Consider the following 18880-nt stretch of genomic DNA (forward strand, 5'->3'; position numbering starts at 1 on the left):
AACTACCAATCTGTTAATGTAACAAACATATATTGTCTACTTCATCTTTTAAAAAAAATGCATGTCATATCTGGGAAAGATTTATCTTTCTAAATTAATTAAAATTAAAATGCTGGGTGAAAATTTTTGGCTGAACTTTTTTCAGCCAAAATAAAAATACAGATTTTTTTGATGCTGAAACATTTCATGAATGTACATTGTTTTTGCCAAACTATGTTAACAACAACAACAAAATTCTAAATGTTGAAAAGCAAAGTTTTAATTTTTCATTTCAAAACTACTTTTTGGTTTGAAATTTCTTTCAATGTTATCAAAAGTTAGTCGAAAACCTTTACAAATTGTCAAAAATTGGAACATTTCATATAATTTCATTCAACCCAAAACAAAATCTCTTGACTTTTTGATTTGTCAAATAATTTTGTTTTCAGTTCGACCCCAAACCATTTATTTATTAAGATTTTTTCAGAATTGCCAGTGGACCAAACAAACGTTATTCACACAGCTCTAATTAAAAATCTCAGTGCCTATCTTAATTCCAATTAATTAGTTTCTATAAACCGAATTTATTGGCTTTCGGTAAAATAAGAATTCATGGATCTCTCTCTCTAGGAGATACTTTGTCTAGCATAAGTAAAAAGACCAAGCTTTTAGGAGGCCTTGGAAGCATATCATGAAAATATTGTGAAGGAGTCACTGGTAATCTGTTCAAATTTTAAAGCATCTGAAAGTGGCTAGCAAAAACACAGTACTGCAACATACCACATATTATTATAACCTACCCATCAAGTATAAGTTTTCAGGTGTGGTCACTGGAATATTTACAAGTTTAATATCTTCATCTGCTTTGTCCCAGGAACTGGAATTGGCACAAGCACAACTGTGAGAGGAGGTGACACTTTGGACCTAAAAAAGTGAGGTGCTTTGTTAAACAAAGGGTACTTTAATAATAATTATTTCCTGGTGCAGTGCACTACATAGCCCTTATTATAACTAGTTACTGTAACAGATTACATTTCAAAAAGTATAACAAAGTATTGGCTCTCTTCAGGCCAAGAGTAATGTTAATTGCTTTTCATGACACCACATTCAAGTATTAAAAATGATATAATAGAAGTGTTAATACTCAGTCTCACTAGGAAATTCAAATGCACGACAAAAATTAATCAGTAATAATCCATTACTACAACAAGAATATAATCAGCAATCTGTAATGGTTAGTTTTCAAAACTAAGTTTGACTGATTGTAAAACCATATAAAAAACCAAGTTTAAAAAAATAAATCTTGATCTCTAGCCTTGTGTTTTATTGGATATTTTACAGGTTCACTAGGTACTACTGCTATACAGTGAAAAAAATTCCACTCTGATCTTTCTTTACCACCTAGAAGAAATGTGATCTCCAGGTACACTTGTTCTAGGGCATGGAATCTTGAGCGGTGCTGGAGGAAGGGGAAAGGCAGATCTATTTTTTGAAGCTTCATGCAGGGATTTGTCACTCTTCTTGAGGGGCCTCTTGCCTTTGTCTTGTTTGTATTTCTGCTTCTGGAGTTCCTGTACTTGGAGGAGGACTCCAAACCACTAGTACTAGATAAGAGTGCCACCTGATGGCTCCAGGTAGGTGGAAGGGTAGCGGGAGGGAGCAGGATCCAAACAGGGCCTCGTGGAGAGCTCCATAAATTGTCCCTGGAACCTGAATTCATGAGATTGCCTGGTACACAAAGGGAAAGTGCAACAGATGCTGCACTTCGAGGGGACATGAGCTTCCCTGAAGGCACTACAGGCAGCTCTCTCATGGGTTGCTCACAGCAAGGACCCAGGGGTAGGCCAGGCAAGGCTTAATGCCTGGATCTTTGGTCATAATAGATGCCCAAAATCATGGGGGAAACAAAGGATGGGGAATTCCCACCCCCGATTCCCAACTGACTAACACTAAAAACTAATTACAATATTTACGGATTCAAACAACAGAATGCTGAAGAATAGAAAATGGACACAGGAGTTTCCATCCCAATGAATCCCAGATCCCAAGCAGCAGAAAAGGAATTGGAGAGGTGGTCAGTCTGCATGACCTTTTATGACATTGCTATTAAAGAATTTCTGGTCCCAGGGGCATCCACACCCACTGCGAATACCCATAGAGATCAGCACTCAAAGAAGAACAAGTCCTCTTCCCACTGCTCCGAGCTATCCAACACCAGGTTTGTATGACCTCCTCTGAGCTGTGCTAGCACAAAAAAGTAAAAGACATGTCCAGAGGGAGATATACAAAGTAAACAGAGGATTTATGAGAACTCCTCCTCCACCTTCAAAGCTGTTCTCATGTGGAACTTAGCTCACTCCTACGTAGAAGATTAGCTAACCTTCACCACGCTTGGGTCTTTCTACTGTGCACCCAGCATCTCTAGCCTTCTGAGGCTGTGCAGCCCATACAGCCAGACATTTTCAGCTCAAGAGAATCATTGTGTGCATTCATGATAGGTAGTGAAAATTAAAGTTCAGCAGTTTATTCTGTTTACTGTATAACAGATCCTTAAGAACAGCTAATACTTACCGAGGCCAAACTTTGTACTGAACCAGAATATTTACTGAAAAGTCCTCCATTTGCATAAATACAAGACTGAGATCCTTTTTCTTTGGCTGAACTCAAAGAAAGAGTCAAGTTTTGTCTGCTACTGGAACAACTGGAACCTAATAAACAGAGAGACTAATTTTAAAAGCTTCTGCAACCAGAAACATTCATTATATCAGCAGGTGTTCAGCTCTGAATTTTATCTAATTATTCACTATGTCTCATGAGAACTTGAACCATTAATCTTATCTTCCGAATTTGATGTTTACATATAAAAGTATCAAAATACCTGCAAGAATGAGCATAATATTAAAACTATTTGCTCTTAAAAGATATCAAAAATACTTCTATCAATATTCAAGATATATCTTCAGAACTGTTGGAAACTTAGCAGTAACTATTAGCTCTCAAAAAGCTTTTGATTAAAAGATTTTATTTTCAGAGATTATAATTAAAACATTAGCTTTCAGAGCAATGTCTGCCTGAGTTATTATAGTGTTCTAATTTTTGTTGTTATTCTTGTCTATTTTGTTATTTTCTTTAAATACATTAGAATTACACAGTTTCCTTATTTCCAAAATTAAAGAAAAATCTGTCTTGAGTTTCATTACATAGTATTTAAAGGTTTATTTAAGAGAAGAAAAAAGGCTTCTTTGGTTCTCTCATGTACCTTTTTCTGATGCAGCTGTTTTAGTACATTCTAATACAAGATGGCCTGGCTCCCATGCTGACACTTTTGTGTTTTTCTTTCCACGTTTTCTTTTAAAATGATGGGCCAGAAAAATTACAGAAACTGCACTTACTGCTGTTACTACAAACAGCTTCTTCAACCCAGGGGAAAGTTTTACCTGAAATGAAATCATGAGTATGTCATCATTGCAGACTTAACACAAGCTCTGATTCAGTCATGGCCCCTAATTCCTTCTCCTGTCCACACACAAAACCCTTTAATCTGAGAACAGTGGCGCTTTCAACCAAAGCTGCCTGGAGGTAACCCACCCGCTTTGCAATGAAGACAATCTAAATCACGTGTGTGCTGACAGTCCTTCAATGCCTTCCCACAATTCCCCCTGCATGCCCAGGATAGTCAAGGTCTTCCACAATTCACTGGGAAAGAATCAGAGCCGCTCAGCTTACTGCTGCACAACGAATTATGGGATATGCCCCAGATGACTTAATGACACACATGGGTGAGTTACTCCTGGCGGAATTCTGCATCCCTGCGCATGCGCAGAATTCATGCCTCCCGCAGATTTACTTGCTTCCTGCAGAAAAATGACTTCTGACACAGAAGCAAAGGGAAGGCACAAGAGTAGTCACGCGCCCTTCTCCGGCAGTGCAGGCAGGTTGGTTTGGGCACCCAGTAGAGACATAAATCATTGTTGGCGGGGGGCGTCACTGCCCCTCTCGCTCTCTATTGCGGCACACTTGGCATGGAGGAACAGGGCTTCAGCGTATTTCTGAGAAGGTAGGTGTGGGGCAGGCTCTGTCCCCTCAGTCAGAGCAGAATGTAGCAGCCCGCCTGCTTAGTGAATTGTTCCCATTGTCTTTGTGAATTCCCCCAGGAGTATAAAACAGGGGTAAAAGTTGTAAGGCTCCTTTACATTGCCAGTCTGGTGTAAAAAGGACAGTATGGTTTTATAAATGCTTATGGTGTTTCAGTGATTAGAACTGGTCTAAATTTTTGGACTGAAAAAATGTGCTCCATTAACTGTTTGCTTCTGACCTCTCTGAAGATGGTCAATAGCCAATATAAATTGTGAGTTTGATTTCCCCAGCCCTCACTTGCCCTTCAGTTGCCTACGATGCAACACTGAGCATATGGTTGCATATATTTGTTGACTAATAACTAGAAATAAAGGGTCAAATCTAGCTACATTACTATTAGGCAAGGGGGGCTGGGCATTTCCTCCAATGTTCCCCACTCTCATTCTCCATCCATTGTATTGTAGTTTAAATAAATTACTGAAGTAACTGAAACCAGAGAGATTATATTGTGTTATTTTGACAAATAAAATAGGCAGAATTTTTAATTTTTTGGTGCAGAATTCCCCAGGAGTAGTGAGTGCAGCACCAGTGAAGACACAGTAACTCAGTTATGGCTTTGCAGTGTGGCTTCTGACACCAGAGGTAGGCAATCCTGGGTGCCAGCCACCTGAGTGAAATCTTCACTAAAGATATACCCCTAAAGTTGGGATCTTTTTAAAGCATTATTACAATTTTACTGGCTACCTAAGGAATTGACACTGAAACTTTCACGTAAGCATTTTTAAATTTCAGTGACTGTCAAAGATACCATAGCTACTTTCCAAATTATTTACCTAACAGCTTTAAAAACAAACAAACAAAAAAACCATGGAGGAACAGCAAAGTCCTCACTGGACTAATGTTTTAGAATAATCTGCATCCCTCCCCTTTCCACGATTTAAGAAACATAATTTATTCCTTTTTTTAGTTTGAAACACATGTATTTGGCTATCAGAGTGATATTTTACGTCTACATTTTTGTCTGGATATAGGCCACTTCCATTTGAAATTTTAACATTAAATTTTAAAGAAAACCCGACATTATAAATGCACAATAAAGAACAACTCTGCATTGGCAGAGAAATAAACTAGGTGATTAAATAATAGCCTTAGACAGCATCTAAGTCTCTAACTTCTATCAATTTCTTCCATGAATCACTCTCTATATAATGTGATAAACAGTAATGTTCAGATACCAATGAGAAGCAGTCTAAATATGCAACAACTGGAATTAAAAATATTAACAAAACTTTGAAAATCTGAAGTAGCAAATAGTTCAGGAAAGTAAAGAAAAAAATTATTTAAATGGAAAATAAGGGGCCAGATCATAAGTAGTGGATTTATGCTGTTTTGGTGGTAGAGAGCAGAACACAGAAACCCAGCACTTTGGGGCTCCCACAGAGGGTGGGCATAGTGGTTTTACAGCATGCCCCTCCCTCAGAATAGGGGCATTGGAGCACCTCAGCATGCCCCTCCCTCAGAACAGGGGAATTGGAGCATCTCAGCCATCTTTTACAGCATGCGCCTCCCTCAGAATAGGGGAATTGGAGCATCTCAGCCATCTGGCAATCCTCAGCTGTAGATTGCTTGGAGCTATAATTAGCCAGGTGTAATTTAAAGAAGCCCTAAAGTTGCAAATTACACTGCAGGCAAGGCCAGCCTTTAGCCAATCCCAGGGTAAGACAACTGGAAAGTGGTCTAGAGCCACCTCTGCCCCCTCATCCCCACCCTCACAGTGTATCTTGGCCAGAGCTGTAGATCTAGTTTCTAGTCCAAGATTGAAAACACAAGTTTATATAAATACTAGGGCTGTTGATTAGTTGCAGTTAAGTCACATGATTAAAAAAATTAATCACGATTAATTGCAGTTTTAATCACGCTGTTAAACAACAAAATACCAATAGAAATTTATTAAATATTTTGGATGTTTTTCTACATTTTCAAATGTATTGATTTCAATTACAACACAGAATACAAAAGTGTACAGTACTCACTTGCTATTTTTATTACAAATATTTACAATGTAAAAATGATAAAAGAAATAGTATTTTTCAATTCACCTCATACAAGTACCATAGTGCAATCTCTTTGTCATGAAAGCGCAACGTCAAATGTAGATTTTTGTTGTTACATAACTGCACTCAAAAACAAAACAATGTAAAACTTTAGAGCCTACAAGTCCATTCAGTCCTACTGCTTTTCAGCCAATTGCTCAGACAGACAAGTTTGTTTACATTTATGGGAGATAATGCTGCCCATTTATTTATAATGTTACCTGAAAGTGAGAACAGATGTTCGCATGGCACTTTTGTAGCCGACATTGCAAGGTATTTACACGCCAGATATGCTAAATATTCGTATGTCCCTTCATGTATGTCTCCTGGGCTATGGTTTTACCTGCATTCTGCCATGTATTTCATGTTATAGCAGTCTCGGATGATGACCCAGCACATGTTGCTCGTTTTAAGAACATTTTCATTGCTGATTTGACGAAATGCAAAGAAGGTACCACTGTGAGATTTCTAAAGCTAGCTACAGTACTCAACCCAAGATTTAAGAATCTGAAGTGCCTTCCAAAATCTGATCAGGATGGGGTATGGCGCATGCTTTCAGAAGTCTTAAAAGAGCAACACACTGATGCGGAAACCCAAACCACCAAAAAAGAAAATCAACCGTCTACTGGTGGCATCCGACTCAGATGATGAAAATGAACAAGTGTTGATCTGCGCTGCTTTGGATCGTTATTGAGCAGAACACATCAGCAGCATGGACGCATGTCCTCTGCAATGGTGGTTGAAGAATGAAGGGACATCTGAATCTTTAGAGTATCTGGCATGTAAATATCTTGCAACGCTGGCTACAACAGTACCATGCAAATACTTGTTCTCACTTTCAGGTGACATTGTAAATAAGAAGCAGGCAGCATTATCTCCTGCAAACGTAAACAATCTTGTTTGTCTGAGCGATGGGCTGAACAAGCAGTAGGACTGAGGGAATTGTAGGTTCTGAAGTTTTACATTGTTTTATTTTTGAATGCAGTTATTTTTTGTACATAATTCTACATTTGTAAGTTCAACTTTCAAGAGAAGGAGATTGCACTATATTAGGTGAATTGAAAAATACTCTTATTTGTACTGTGCAAATATTTATAAAAAATATAAAGTGAGCACTGTACACTTTGTATTCTGTGTTGTAATTGAAATCAATGTATTTGAAAATGTGTAAAACATCCAAAAATATTTATATAAATAGTATTCTATTATTTAACAGTGCGATTAATCACGATGAGTTTTTCAATCGCTTGACAGCCCTAATAAATACTGTCAGAACTAATCCAAAGAGAAAAGCATTAAAAACCCATCAGCACTGCAAAACAAGATTACAGTGAGCAAATATCAACAGAATATTTAAGAATACACACAGGTATTTAAATCAAAATCTAGTTGCAATTATTTATAATAATGAATTACATATGATTCAGGTTTAAAAAAAATTCATTAGATATTCTCAGATTTATTTTTCATGCAATTGTGCATGCATATATGATGGCAAACAATTGAACAGACATAAGGGAGAGCCTTAGGATATAAAATTAATCCCAGAGTTGGACACAATATTTATAGAGTGCATTAGCTTGGGTACAACATTGCAGCAACACAGGGTGAGACCAGCGAACTCAGTGAGTTGAGATCTGAGCTGATTTTACAGGAGAAAGAATGAGTGTATTTCAGCAGTGACTATTCTCATTATTTATAGTAAAACAAGAAAAATACCGGATAATCTTATTTTGGGTACTAACAAGTATGCAAAGTTATACACCATAAAAATGTTTATAGTTGTATTTCAATACATAATGTATTTAATGAAGCCACTGGTTTTATACATTGAAATTAAATATGAATCACAGTATTTACTTTTTAGAAACATCTGTAGACGGTCCTGACTGTAGATCAAGTTTTGATTTCCTGTCAATGTCGCTGTATGGATTAAATGGAGAACAAGTTCTGGATCCGATTTTATTTATTTATTTATTTTACAGACTATTAGCATTCCACCTTTTTCTACATAGTAGGGCAACAGGACACATGGCCTTTTCTTCAGCCATAATACCCTAAAAGGGAATTCTGTGCCAAAAAATTAAAAATTCTGTGCACAATATTTTAAAATTCTGCAAATTTTGTGTGTCAAAATAGCACTATATAATTATGCCAGTTTCAATTATTTTGGTAATTTACTTCAAAATACCTATTAGCAACTACCTCTGCAACAATACAGACAACAACAACAACAAAAAGATTCCCCCCAGGAGTAGAGAGTTAAAGAAATCCATACGACAACCCTGTTTCTCTGCCCCTTCCCCCCAGAATCTAGCTGCGGGGCCAGACACCTACACCCCATCCCTGCAGAGCCCAGCCATGGCCCCAGCCCAGACACCCGCACCCCCTCCTCACCAGAGCTCAGCTGCAGGGCCCTCCTGGCGCAGACACTTGCACCCTCTTCCCCCAGAAGCCAGCCGCCGGGCCCCTTTCAGACACTTGCACACCCCCCACCCCCAGGATCTGACACCCATACCTTCTCCCCCCCACCCTGAGAGTCCAGACATAGGGCCCCCCTGCCCAGACACCTGCACCTTCCTCCCCAAGAGGCCAGCCGCGTCCCACCCCAGACACCTGCACTCCCTCCACCACAGAGTCCAGCTGCAAAGTCAGACACCCACACCTTCTCCCTCCCAGAGCCCAGCTGTGGGGGACCCCAGCCCAGACATGTACACCCTCTTCCCCGAGAGCCCAGCTGTGGGTTCCCTCGCCTCTGGCTCAGACATCCAGAAGGGATAGCTCAGTGGTTTGAGCATTGGCCTGCTAAACCAAGGGTTGTGAGTTCAATCCCTGAGGGGGCCATTTAGGGATCAGGGCAAAAATCTGGGATTGGTCAGGAGGTTGGACTAGACGACCTCCTGAAGTCCCTTCCAACCGTGATATTCTATGATTCATTCTCTCCCTGCCAGAGCCCAGCCATGCCCCCCTCCACTCCCAGCCCAGATACCCACACCCTCTTCTCCCAAAGCCCAGCCACGGGGTACCCCCCAGCACAGACACTCTCCATCAGAGCCCAGCCGTAGGGCTACCTGGCTCAGACACCGGCACTCCCTTCCAAAACCCAGCTCTGGGGCATCCCACAGTCCTGACACTCACAGAGCTACCAGCTAAAACTTTTGAAGATTTTCAGTTACAAGGGGGTGTTGAAGATAGAAAACAGGCTGGATGTAAACCAAGAGATTCTCAATTATGGACCACCCCTGTGTATGTATTACCCACAATACAACCTCAGAGTTCTGAGCACCAGAGTTACAAACTGACCAGTTAACCATACACTTTATTTGGAATCGGAAGTACGCAATCATATCAGGCAGCACCAGTGACAAAAAAAAAAAAAAAAGAAAAGAAAAGCAAATACAGTACTGTACTGTGTTAAACAAACTACTAAAAAAAAAAAAAGGAAAAGCAGTATTTTTCTTTTGCATAGTAAAGTTGCAAAGCTATATGAAGCCAATGTTCAGTTGTAAACTTTTGAAAGAACAACCATAATATTTTATTCAGAGTTAGGAACATTTCAGAGCTATGAACAACCTCCATTTCTGAGGTGTTTGTAACTCTGATAGTTAATAACACTCACCTCATTAACCTTTATATTTAGTGTGACAATTCATTAGCACAAGTTCATTAAAAAAATCAACACTCTAGGAGAACGTTTTGAAATGAACCAAATAATACTATTCAAGGATTAATCATGTTTGAACATAAAGAGTGTGATATTTGACTTATCGGCAGAGACTTGTTGCAATGAAGGCATATACCAGGTGGCCAACCTGAGCCTGAGAAGGAGCCAGAATTTACCAATGTACATTGCCAAAGAGCCACAGTAACACGTCAGCAGCCCCCCCATAAACTCCCCCCCCCCGCAACTCCCAGCATCTCCCGCCCACTGGCAGCCCTGCCAATCAGCACCTCCCCCTCCCTCTCAGCACCTCCCGATCAGCTGTATCATGGCACATAGGAGGCGGGGGGGGGGGGGAAGCGAGGGCACGGCAGGCTCAGGGGTGGGGGCGGGAAGGGGTAGAGTGGAGGCAGGTTCTGTGGCAGAGCCAGGGGTTGAACAGTAAGCACCCCCCGGCACACTGGAAAGTTGGCGCCTGTAGCTACAGCCCCAGAGTTGGTGCCTATACAAGGAACTGCATATTAACTTCTGAAGAGCTGGATGTGGCTCCGGAGCCACAGGTTGGCCACCCCTGGCATATATTAATGCAGAGAGAGTAGCCTCTGCTACTACCAAATATTATGCACAGAATAACTGAATTAGCATTTAAAACAAACATTGTAAAAATTAACCATGAAACATTTTCAGATCTGTTTCTAAAAAAAGACCACCACAAATGAGACTACTGAAATATATTAATTACCTGGATGACAGAATAATACCAGGAAAGGGGAAAATCAAATACCCGTAAAGCTGCTGTCCTCAAAGAAAAGTGTGTCTCACTAACAGCTTCTTCCGACATGGCTCCTTCTCTCCCATAACCTCATTAAGTGAAACTACCTCGAAAACATTTTAGTCGCACATGGTATCTCACAGTCTGCGAAATGAAAATTACATGTTAAATTATATATCACAAGCATATAAATAGTTTTCTTCTGAAAACTTCCAACAACCTTACATTATAGGATGCATGTTTATTTTGGATAACGTTTACATGAAGGGGTGAAATTAGTGTTCTCAGTAGCAACTACCAAGAGTAGGGTGAAAAACGGAGATAAAATTAGGCCGAAATACTTTTAACTGCTCTGTAGAGAAAGATCCCCATATTCAAACATGGTGATCCACACATGGAACAGCTTGCAAGATAGAGACTTCAGTTCCTTTATTATTCATAACCCCCATACTGAATTTACTTCTGCAAGTCATGATCTCTATTTCTTAGGAAACAAAATTTGATGTCTAAAAAGATTTGGAAATCTTAAAATTGAATAATCAGTGACCATAGAGTTTAAGCACCTGAAGTAGCCTCTCTCCCCTTTAAGGTATGAATCTCCTACAATCACACAATGGGGAATAAATAACATGGCTGCTCAAAGTTGCTGCAGCTTCTATTTCTTAAAGGGAATTTCACTATTTACTCTCAATGAAGCCAGATACAAAGTAAAATGTAGTAAGAATTCTAGATACAAGTCTCCTTTGGACAAACTACTTACTGGAGTAAACAAAAAAGCAGAAGGCCCACACAGACAGGCTGTAGGGTCAGTTGTAGAGACAGGCCAATCGGTACTTGTCAAGTAGTTCATCATATGGCAGGGGGAGACCCTCTGAGCAGGATATGACAATCTTCAGAAGTTCGAGAGCCGGGGTGTAACTGCCAGGGCTTGGGGCTTCAGCCCCAAGACCTGGCAGACACATCCAACAGGGCTGAAGCCCCGAGACCCCTCTCCCTATTGGCAGAAGCCAGAGGCAATGCATGGGGGAAGGGCATGGGGGGGGGTCACACGACCCCCCAGATTTTTGCCAGGGTTTGCTGGACTGGCTCAGTCACATGGTGCTGCAAGGCCTCCTCCCTGCAGTGCAGCTGCTGGAGCTGGAGAGCTGTGGCCATGGTGAAAGGCAACAGCAAACAGTTGGGCGCAGCAGGAAAAGCTGCTGCCTCTCTTTGTAGAGCTAAAGCAAGGAGGCCTCTCCCTGCAGCTCCTACCTGTTTGCCATTATCTCTCCACAGGGAACTAACACTTGGGAGCTGCAGGGAGGGGCCACTGGGGATAAGAGGGGAAGCATGTCTGGTGGGACCTGACTCAAGCTTGGAGCAGGAGGTTAACCTTTAAATTGTGCCCCCCCTCACCTCCTCAGCCAGCACCAGTTATATCTGGCAGAAGCCCAGAGCTCTCCCCACCACCCTTGAGCACCCTTGTCCCCGCCTCAGGCGGGCTAGCGCTAGCAAACCCCCGCAGCCTGCCGCTGGGGCGGGGGACACACCTGCCCCGGGGTGGCTGACAGCTGCCTCCACCTGGCTTAGGGTTCCGCGATAGGTGTTCATAGGGCCCCTCGCTTAGCACCCAGCCGGTCTGCGCCAGCAGAGGCCCGGTCCCCACGTCTGGGCCGCGCCGAGCCCCCCGTGCCCCCGGGACCCGGGTCACGCTGCACGGGTTCGGGGCCCTGCGAGGCCAGGGCGGGGCGACCCGGGGAGGGTCCAGTGAGGGGCCTCGCTCTGCCCTTACCCGCTCAGGAGCAGGACCCGCGCCGAGAAATGGCCGCAGCCAGCTAAGGGACGAACACACAGCACAACACCCCCCCCATGCGCAGACAAAGGCTCCCTCCCGCCAGCTACACCCCACCCAGGCTGCGCTGCAAGGCTCCAGCCGACGCCCCAAGTTACCTGCCGGGGGTGAGAACAGCAACCAGTGCCCTGCCCCAGCAGCGCCCTCATCCGCCCGCTGCTAGGAGACAGACAGGAGATCTACTTCCGGTGTCAAAAAATAAAACACGGGCTGGAGGGAGTCTCCATCTACACCACGTGGGTAATACAGTGCAAGAGTCGATTACGGCCATCTCAGTGCGGGACAAACCGGTGAATGAGATACGCAGCACCGCCGTCTTTGTGCGGGGCGAAGCTATCTGAATGTGTGAGATACACCCAGCACCGCCATCTTTGTGCGGGGCGAAGCTATCTGAATGTGTGAGATACACCCAGCACCGCCATCTTTGTGCGGGGCGAAGCTATCGGAATGTGCGATACGCTCAGCACCGCCATCTTTGTGCGGGGCGAAGCTATCGGAATGTGTGCGGGACATACAACCAAGCATCGCCATCTTTGTGAGGGGCGCCCATCAGCATCCGGGGCAGAGAGCAGCAGGCGAGCGGAAGGAACCGCCGGTGCGGGCAGCGAGGGACAAGCGAATAGCGGGGTCCCTGTGAGCTGGGCACCGCGAACCAGGTAAGGCCGCCGCGCAGCGAGTCCTCGGCCCGGACGCCAACCTCCGCACGTCGCCTGCGGTCTCATCTGGGCGCTGGGTCCTTCCTGCGGAGAAATGACCCTCTCCCTGGTGGCTCCTTCCCTGAGGCGGGCGGGCGGGCCCTTCCCCTCGCGCTGCCACTGCCCCCCTCGGGCTCTGACACTGCCGCCTCCGCCAATCCCCAGCGCTGCCCCGGCCCCCCTCGCGCCCGGCACGCCCTCCCCCCCCTTCGGACCCGCCCTCCCCGTGCGAGGCCGCCCCCTTGCGCCGCCGGTGCCGCGACCCCTCCTAGGCAGCGGTCATGTAGAGCCTGTTCTCGGTCAGTGCCACTCCCCGAGCCGGCGGGGAGGGGCTGCTCGTTCCCTAACTCACGAGAGGGGCAGCGGTAGCCGGCGGGAGGGAGCGCGGTGGAGAGGCCAGCACCAGGGGCGGGTCTGGTCGCCGCTAAGCAGGTTTGCCCTTGGTTGCGCTGTGTAATGGGCCTGTCAGGGGCGGGATGTCCGGCGGGGTCTGCTCGGCGCTGCTGCCCGCTCCCAAGGGCCGGTCCCGCTCCGTGCCTCTCGCTTTGCTCGCTCAGAGCCGCTCGCGTTGCTGCAGCATCAGCCATTGGGCCGCCTGAGCGAGGAGGGGTCTGCAGAGTGTGGGCGCTCTGCGGGAACAGCTGGGTGGGTAGCTGTGAACATCAAGTCTCCCTAAGCGGAGTTTTCCTAGGATGTTAATACTTTCTTAGCCCCAGTATTAAAGTATAACCGTTCGGGGTGAAAGGTACATAACCATGTGGCAGTATTTGCCGGTGATTTACATTTATTTTACGGTGGTGATAGCTAAGGGGCATGGAGACAAACTTCAGAAAGATCTAATCGAATGAAGGGATAGGATAGCATGCTTTCCCATAAAATGAAACCTAGACACATTTCTCTTGTTGCTGTAATGCTTGTAAATGTAAGCAGTGCTGTGCAGTAGATAAAATGTGCCGAACAAATACTGCAATAGGCTCATTATTGTGAAAACCAATCTAAACTTCTACATGATGGTGGACTCTGAGCTAGCAAAATCCTCATAGAATTAGGGTGTACAGTTCCCTATGCTGTATTAGTGGAATTTTTAATTAAAAAAAAAGTAAATGAGTTGTTTGGATGTATCAAAATAGGATGGAAAATTAAACAAATGACCTTATACCTAAAAAGCATACTCTCATTTTGAGTGTGGTTTTATTTTGAGTTTCCTTTTATTGAGAGAGCACAGGAATTACAAGAACAAAGGGTAATGAAAATGGTTTGCCTGTAAAAATACTATTTGCCTAGGGTGAGTTTTGCATCTCAGAGCAGGGACAGTAGTTTCTTCTGTTCTTCTCAGTGTTATCACTGAACATGCTATTGGCAGTTGACTAACAATATGGCATTGTTTCATAATAAGTGTGGAAAAGTAAATTTTGTGTCTGGGCTGATAAAGCGTTGTTGATGTTGTAAGGATAGAATAGATGTATTGATGGAGTTTACATAAAATGAAGTGGTGGGAGATTACTCCTGGGAAGAAGAATGTAAAGCATCTTTAGTCAATTGGTAAATTAAAGGATAAAGTGAAAATAGAAGCGATGTTCCTTTTGTCACATCTCTTAATGCAGGAACAAAGATGCTCAAAACTCAAAATAAATGTGAAAAACTATTCTTTGTGCAATTTATAGTCAACGTGAGGAAATTACTGCTGCAGGAGATCAAGACCTATTGTAGCAGGACTTTTGAAAGGACTGGATAATTTTGTGTTCATTTATCACGTGTGTGTGTGTGTATACACACACACACACACACACACACAAACTGTCAAATATAAAGGGAAGGGTAACCACCTCAGAGTGAGGAGGGAGCCCTGACATGTCTGAACTTTAGGGTACAGATGTGGGGACCCGCATGAAAGACCCCCTAAGCTTATTTCTACCAGCTTAGGTTAAAACTTTCCTAAGGCACAAATTCATTCTTGTACCTTGGATTAGGTAAATGCTGCCCCCACAAAGTGATTCAAACAAAGAATCAGGGAAAGGACCACTTGGAGTCTTATTTCCCCAAAATATCCCCCCAAGACCTACATCCCCTTTCCTGGGGAGGCTTGAGAATAAACAAGATGAGCACAGACCAGCCTTGGGTTTTTAGGATACTAAAAAACCCAATCAGATTCTTAAAAAAAAAAAAAAAATGAACTTTACTAGAAAGAAAAAAGGTCAAAGGAGTACCTCTGTAAGATTAGAATGGAAGATAATCTCACAGGCAATCAGATTCAAAACACAGAGGATTTCACTCTAGGCAAAACTTTACAGTTACAAAAAGAAAAAAACAGGAATATACATTCCCTCAGCACAGAGAAATTCACTAGCCAAAACAAAAGATAATCTAACGCGTTTCCTTGCTAAATACTTACTAACTCTATAGGAGTTGGATTGCTTGCTTCTTTGATCTGTGTCTGGCAAAAGCCACATGGAACAGAGAGAACAAAGCCTCCCCCCCCAACCCAGATTTGAAAGTATCTTGTCCCCTTATTGGTCCTTTTGGTCAGGTGCCAGCCAGGTTACTTGAGCTTGTTAACTCTTTACAGGTAAGAGGATTTTGTGCCTCTGGCCAGGAGGGATTTTATAGTACTGTATACAGAAAGGTGGTTATCCTTCCCTTTATATTTATCTCTCTCACACACACACACACGATAGAAAAATCTACAAATTAATTATTTGGATACATAAATCTGAAGCTTATTTGGATACATACTTTGCAATAATGTAAATTGAATGCAGTTATTATTATTTTTTTAATGTACAAGTGGTGGCATAACAGTTGCTGAAAGACCCATAACTTTGAATTTCTTGACCTTTGTATATTTAAATCTGCAGGTATAATGTTGCATTAACAGCACTGCAGCCATATTTCTTTTATTTAAAAAAAAAACAAAATAAGTGCACTTGAATGTCTGGTTATTGAAGTGAACACAGTTGCAAACAAAGACCCTGATCCTAAAACTTGATCTACGCAGGCAAACCCTTATGCCATCATGGAGCCAGTTGCAGGATTAGAGCCAAATTTGATCCACATTTATTTCTTCCCAAAGTTCAAAGTGAGGGTCTTTGGGTGGATGGGTGTGGGGTGTTTTTTTTTTTTTTTTTTATCCTTTTAACTCTTATTAGTGGTCAACTTTTTTTTAATTACTTACATAAGATAATTACATTTCCATGACTGGCATGTAATACCATATAAGGCAATCACTATCTTTATTGGTTAACTTTTCTGAATGTTGTATTTTTAATAAACAGTCTTAACATAAACTGCATTATTTTTCTATTTGTGCCCAGACTAAGACTTTGTTTCCTCATGATTTTATTTCTGTATATTTAATCTTGATGAACATGAATTCTTTCAGAATCCTACAAAACTTATTTGGATCTGTTCATTATATATTAGTACATATTGGTTAGCAATCAGGAAAAAGTCCTATGAAATCACCTGGTAAAATAGTTGTATATTTTAAGGACTTCAACATAATGAAGGAAGTGGGATGTGTGTATTTATGTATTCATTCCAGTAACTATAGAATTTCTATAGTTAAGTGAGATAGATGAAAACAATGGCTTACATTAAATACTTTATATTTTGTTTTAATATATCGTGATGCTATCTAAATCTAAGTGGAAATGGGGTGTAAGCTTCAGGTTCTGTGCATGAGCCTGTCGGATGCTTTTGGTGCTATCTGAATTGTCTATCTCAATGTTTGAGGGGTTAGGGACCCTTTTCAATGATAGGACCTTTATGGATGAGATGGTTCTTCAGTGTTAAGCACTATGCAAGTCTATGGTGCTGTGGAATTATAAGTAGTAAATGGAGAAAGAGGCTGCCTAACATGATGATGTAAGATGCCATTCACATTGCTCTAATTGTCAAATCTGCTCAGCAGAACACTTAGGAAAGAGTATTATATAATATATTTGGATTTTTAAGATGAGCCTAACAGTGTCATTACCTTACTTCTATAGGACCACAATTGTGCATGGTGCTATACATGGTCACTTACCTTGTAAATGAAAATGTGCTAAATAAGTAACAGGTCATATCTTGAAAAGCAAAGGCATGATTGGTTCAATGACCATATGATACAATATACAAGAACATAAGAATGTCCATACTGGGTCAGTGCTGTGGTCCATCTGACCCAGTATCCTATCTTCTGAAAGTGTCCAGTGCCAGGTGCTTCAGAGGGAAGGAACAGGACAGGGTAATTATGAGTGATCCATCCTCTGTCATCCAGTCCCAGCTTCTGGCAGTTGGAGGTCTAGGGACATTGTAGCATGGGATTGTTCCCCTGACCGTATTGGCTAAAAGCCATAGAGACCAATGCTTGATAGAATGAACATCCTGATAGAAGCTTTTGGGAAGACAATGGAGGGAAGTAGGAGCACATTAACTGGAAGGTTTTTCCAAGTGAATAGTAGCCACTTGAGAGGCGCTATGGTCCCGTGGGTAGGACAGTGAACTAGGTATGAGGAGACTTGGGTTCTGTTCCCAACTCTGCCACTGTCTTACTGTGTGACTTTTGGGCAAGTTCACAGAATCATAGAACTGGAAGGGACCTCGAGGGATCATCTAGTCCAGTCCCCTGCACTTGTGGAAGGACTAATTATCTAGATCATTCCTGACAAATGTTTGTCTAACCTGTTCTTAAAAATCTCCAATGATGGAGATTCCACAACCTCTCTACGCAATTTATTCCAGGGTTTAACCACCCTGACAGGAAGTTTTTCCTAATGTCCAACCTAGACCTCCCTTGCTGCAATTTAAGCTTCTTGTCCTATCCTCAGAGGTTAAGAAGAACAATTTTTCTCTCTCCTCCTCGTAACAACCTTTTACATACTTGAAAACTGTTATCATGTCCCCTTTCGGTCTTCTCTTTTCCAGACTCAACGAACTGAATTTTTTCAGTCTTCCCTCATAGGTCATGTTTTCTAGACCTTGAATCATTTTTGATGCTCTTCTCTGGCCTTTTCCAGTTTGTACACATCCTTCCTGAAATGTGGTGCCCAGAACTGGACACAATACTCCAGTTGAAGCTTAATCAGCGCGGAGTAGATCAAAAGAATTTCTTCTTGTGTCTTGCTTACACCACTGCTGCTAATACATCCCAGAATCATGTTTGCTTTTTTTGCAACAGCGTTACACTGTTAACTCATAGTTAGCTTGTGATCCACTTTGCCCCCAAGATCCCTTTCCACAGTACTCCTTCCGAGGCAGTCATTTCCCATTTTGTGTGTGTGCAACTGATAGTTCCTTCTTAAGTGGAGTACTGTGCATTTGTCCTTATCAAATTTCATCCTGTTTACTTCAGACCATTTCTCCAGTTTGGATATTTTAAATTTTAATCCTATCCTCCAAAGCACTTGCAGTACTTCCCAGCTTGGTATCGTCCGCAAACTTTATAAGTGTACTCTCTACACCATTATCTAAATCATTGATGAAGATATTGAACAGAACTGGACCCAGAACTGATCCCTGTGGGACCCCACCCGTTATGCCCTTCCAGCATGATTGTGAACCACTGATAACTACTCTCTGGGAACGGTTTTCCACCCAGTTTTGCACCCACGGTATAGTAGCTCCATCTAGGTTGCATTTCCCTAGTTTCTTTATGAGAAGGTCATGTGAGACATTATCAAAATCCTTACTAAAGTCAAGTCTACCGCTTCCTCCTGTCCACAAGGCTTGTTACCCTGTCAAAGAAAGCTATCAGGTTGGTTTGACGCAATTTGTTTTTGACAAATCCAT

The 18880-nt window shown here is 42.5% G+C and overlaps 2 protein-coding genes across 12 annotated transcripts in view; one reads left to right on the forward strand and one right to left on the reverse strand.

Annotated features, from left to right (window-relative positions):
- Positions 1-12647, reverse strand: part of MIGA1 (mitoguardin 1) — a 45584-nt gene extending 32937 nt beyond the window's left edge. The window contains exons 1-5 of one of the 8 annotated variants that reach the window (XM_054037692.1): positions 12512-12636; positions 10595-10726; positions 3239-3416; positions 2551-2687; positions 780-903 (exon numbers count right to left, since the gene is read on the reverse strand). In XM_054037692.1, coding sequence (XP_053893667.1) covers positions 780-903; positions 2551-2687; positions 3239-3416; positions 10595-10651 — 496 coding nt within the window. In that variant the 5' untranslated portion in view covers positions 10652-10726; positions 12512-12636. Of the gene's footprint in view, positions 1-779; positions 904-2550; positions 2688-3238; positions 3417-10552; positions 10727-12353; positions 12410-12511 lie in introns of those variants that run through there. The other 7 variants (XM_054037689.1, XM_054037691.1, XM_054037693.1 and 4 more) reach the window with 7 other exon arrangements.
- Positions 12648-12992: 345 nt separating this feature from the next.
- The window catches only part of USP33 (ubiquitin specific peptidase 33), an 82766-nt gene continuing 76878 nt past the window's right edge, over positions 12993-18880 (forward strand). For 2 of the 4 annotated variants that reach the window (XM_054037153.1, XM_054037156.1), the window contains exon 1: positions 12993-13069. The gene's annotated coding sequence lies outside the window, so the exon portion shown is untranslated. Of the gene's footprint in view, positions 13070-13334; positions 13408-13434; positions 13541-18880 lie in introns of those variants that run through there. The other 2 variants (XM_054037155.1, XM_054037154.1) reach the window with 2 other exon arrangements.

Source organism: Malaclemys terrapin, chromosome 8 (assembly GCF_027887155.1).
Source record: "Malaclemys terrapin pileata isolate rMalTer1 chromosome 8, rMalTer1.hap1, whole genome shotgun sequence".
Classification (NCBI taxonomy): Eukaryota; Metazoa; Chordata; order Testudines; family Emydidae; genus Malaclemys; species Malaclemys terrapin.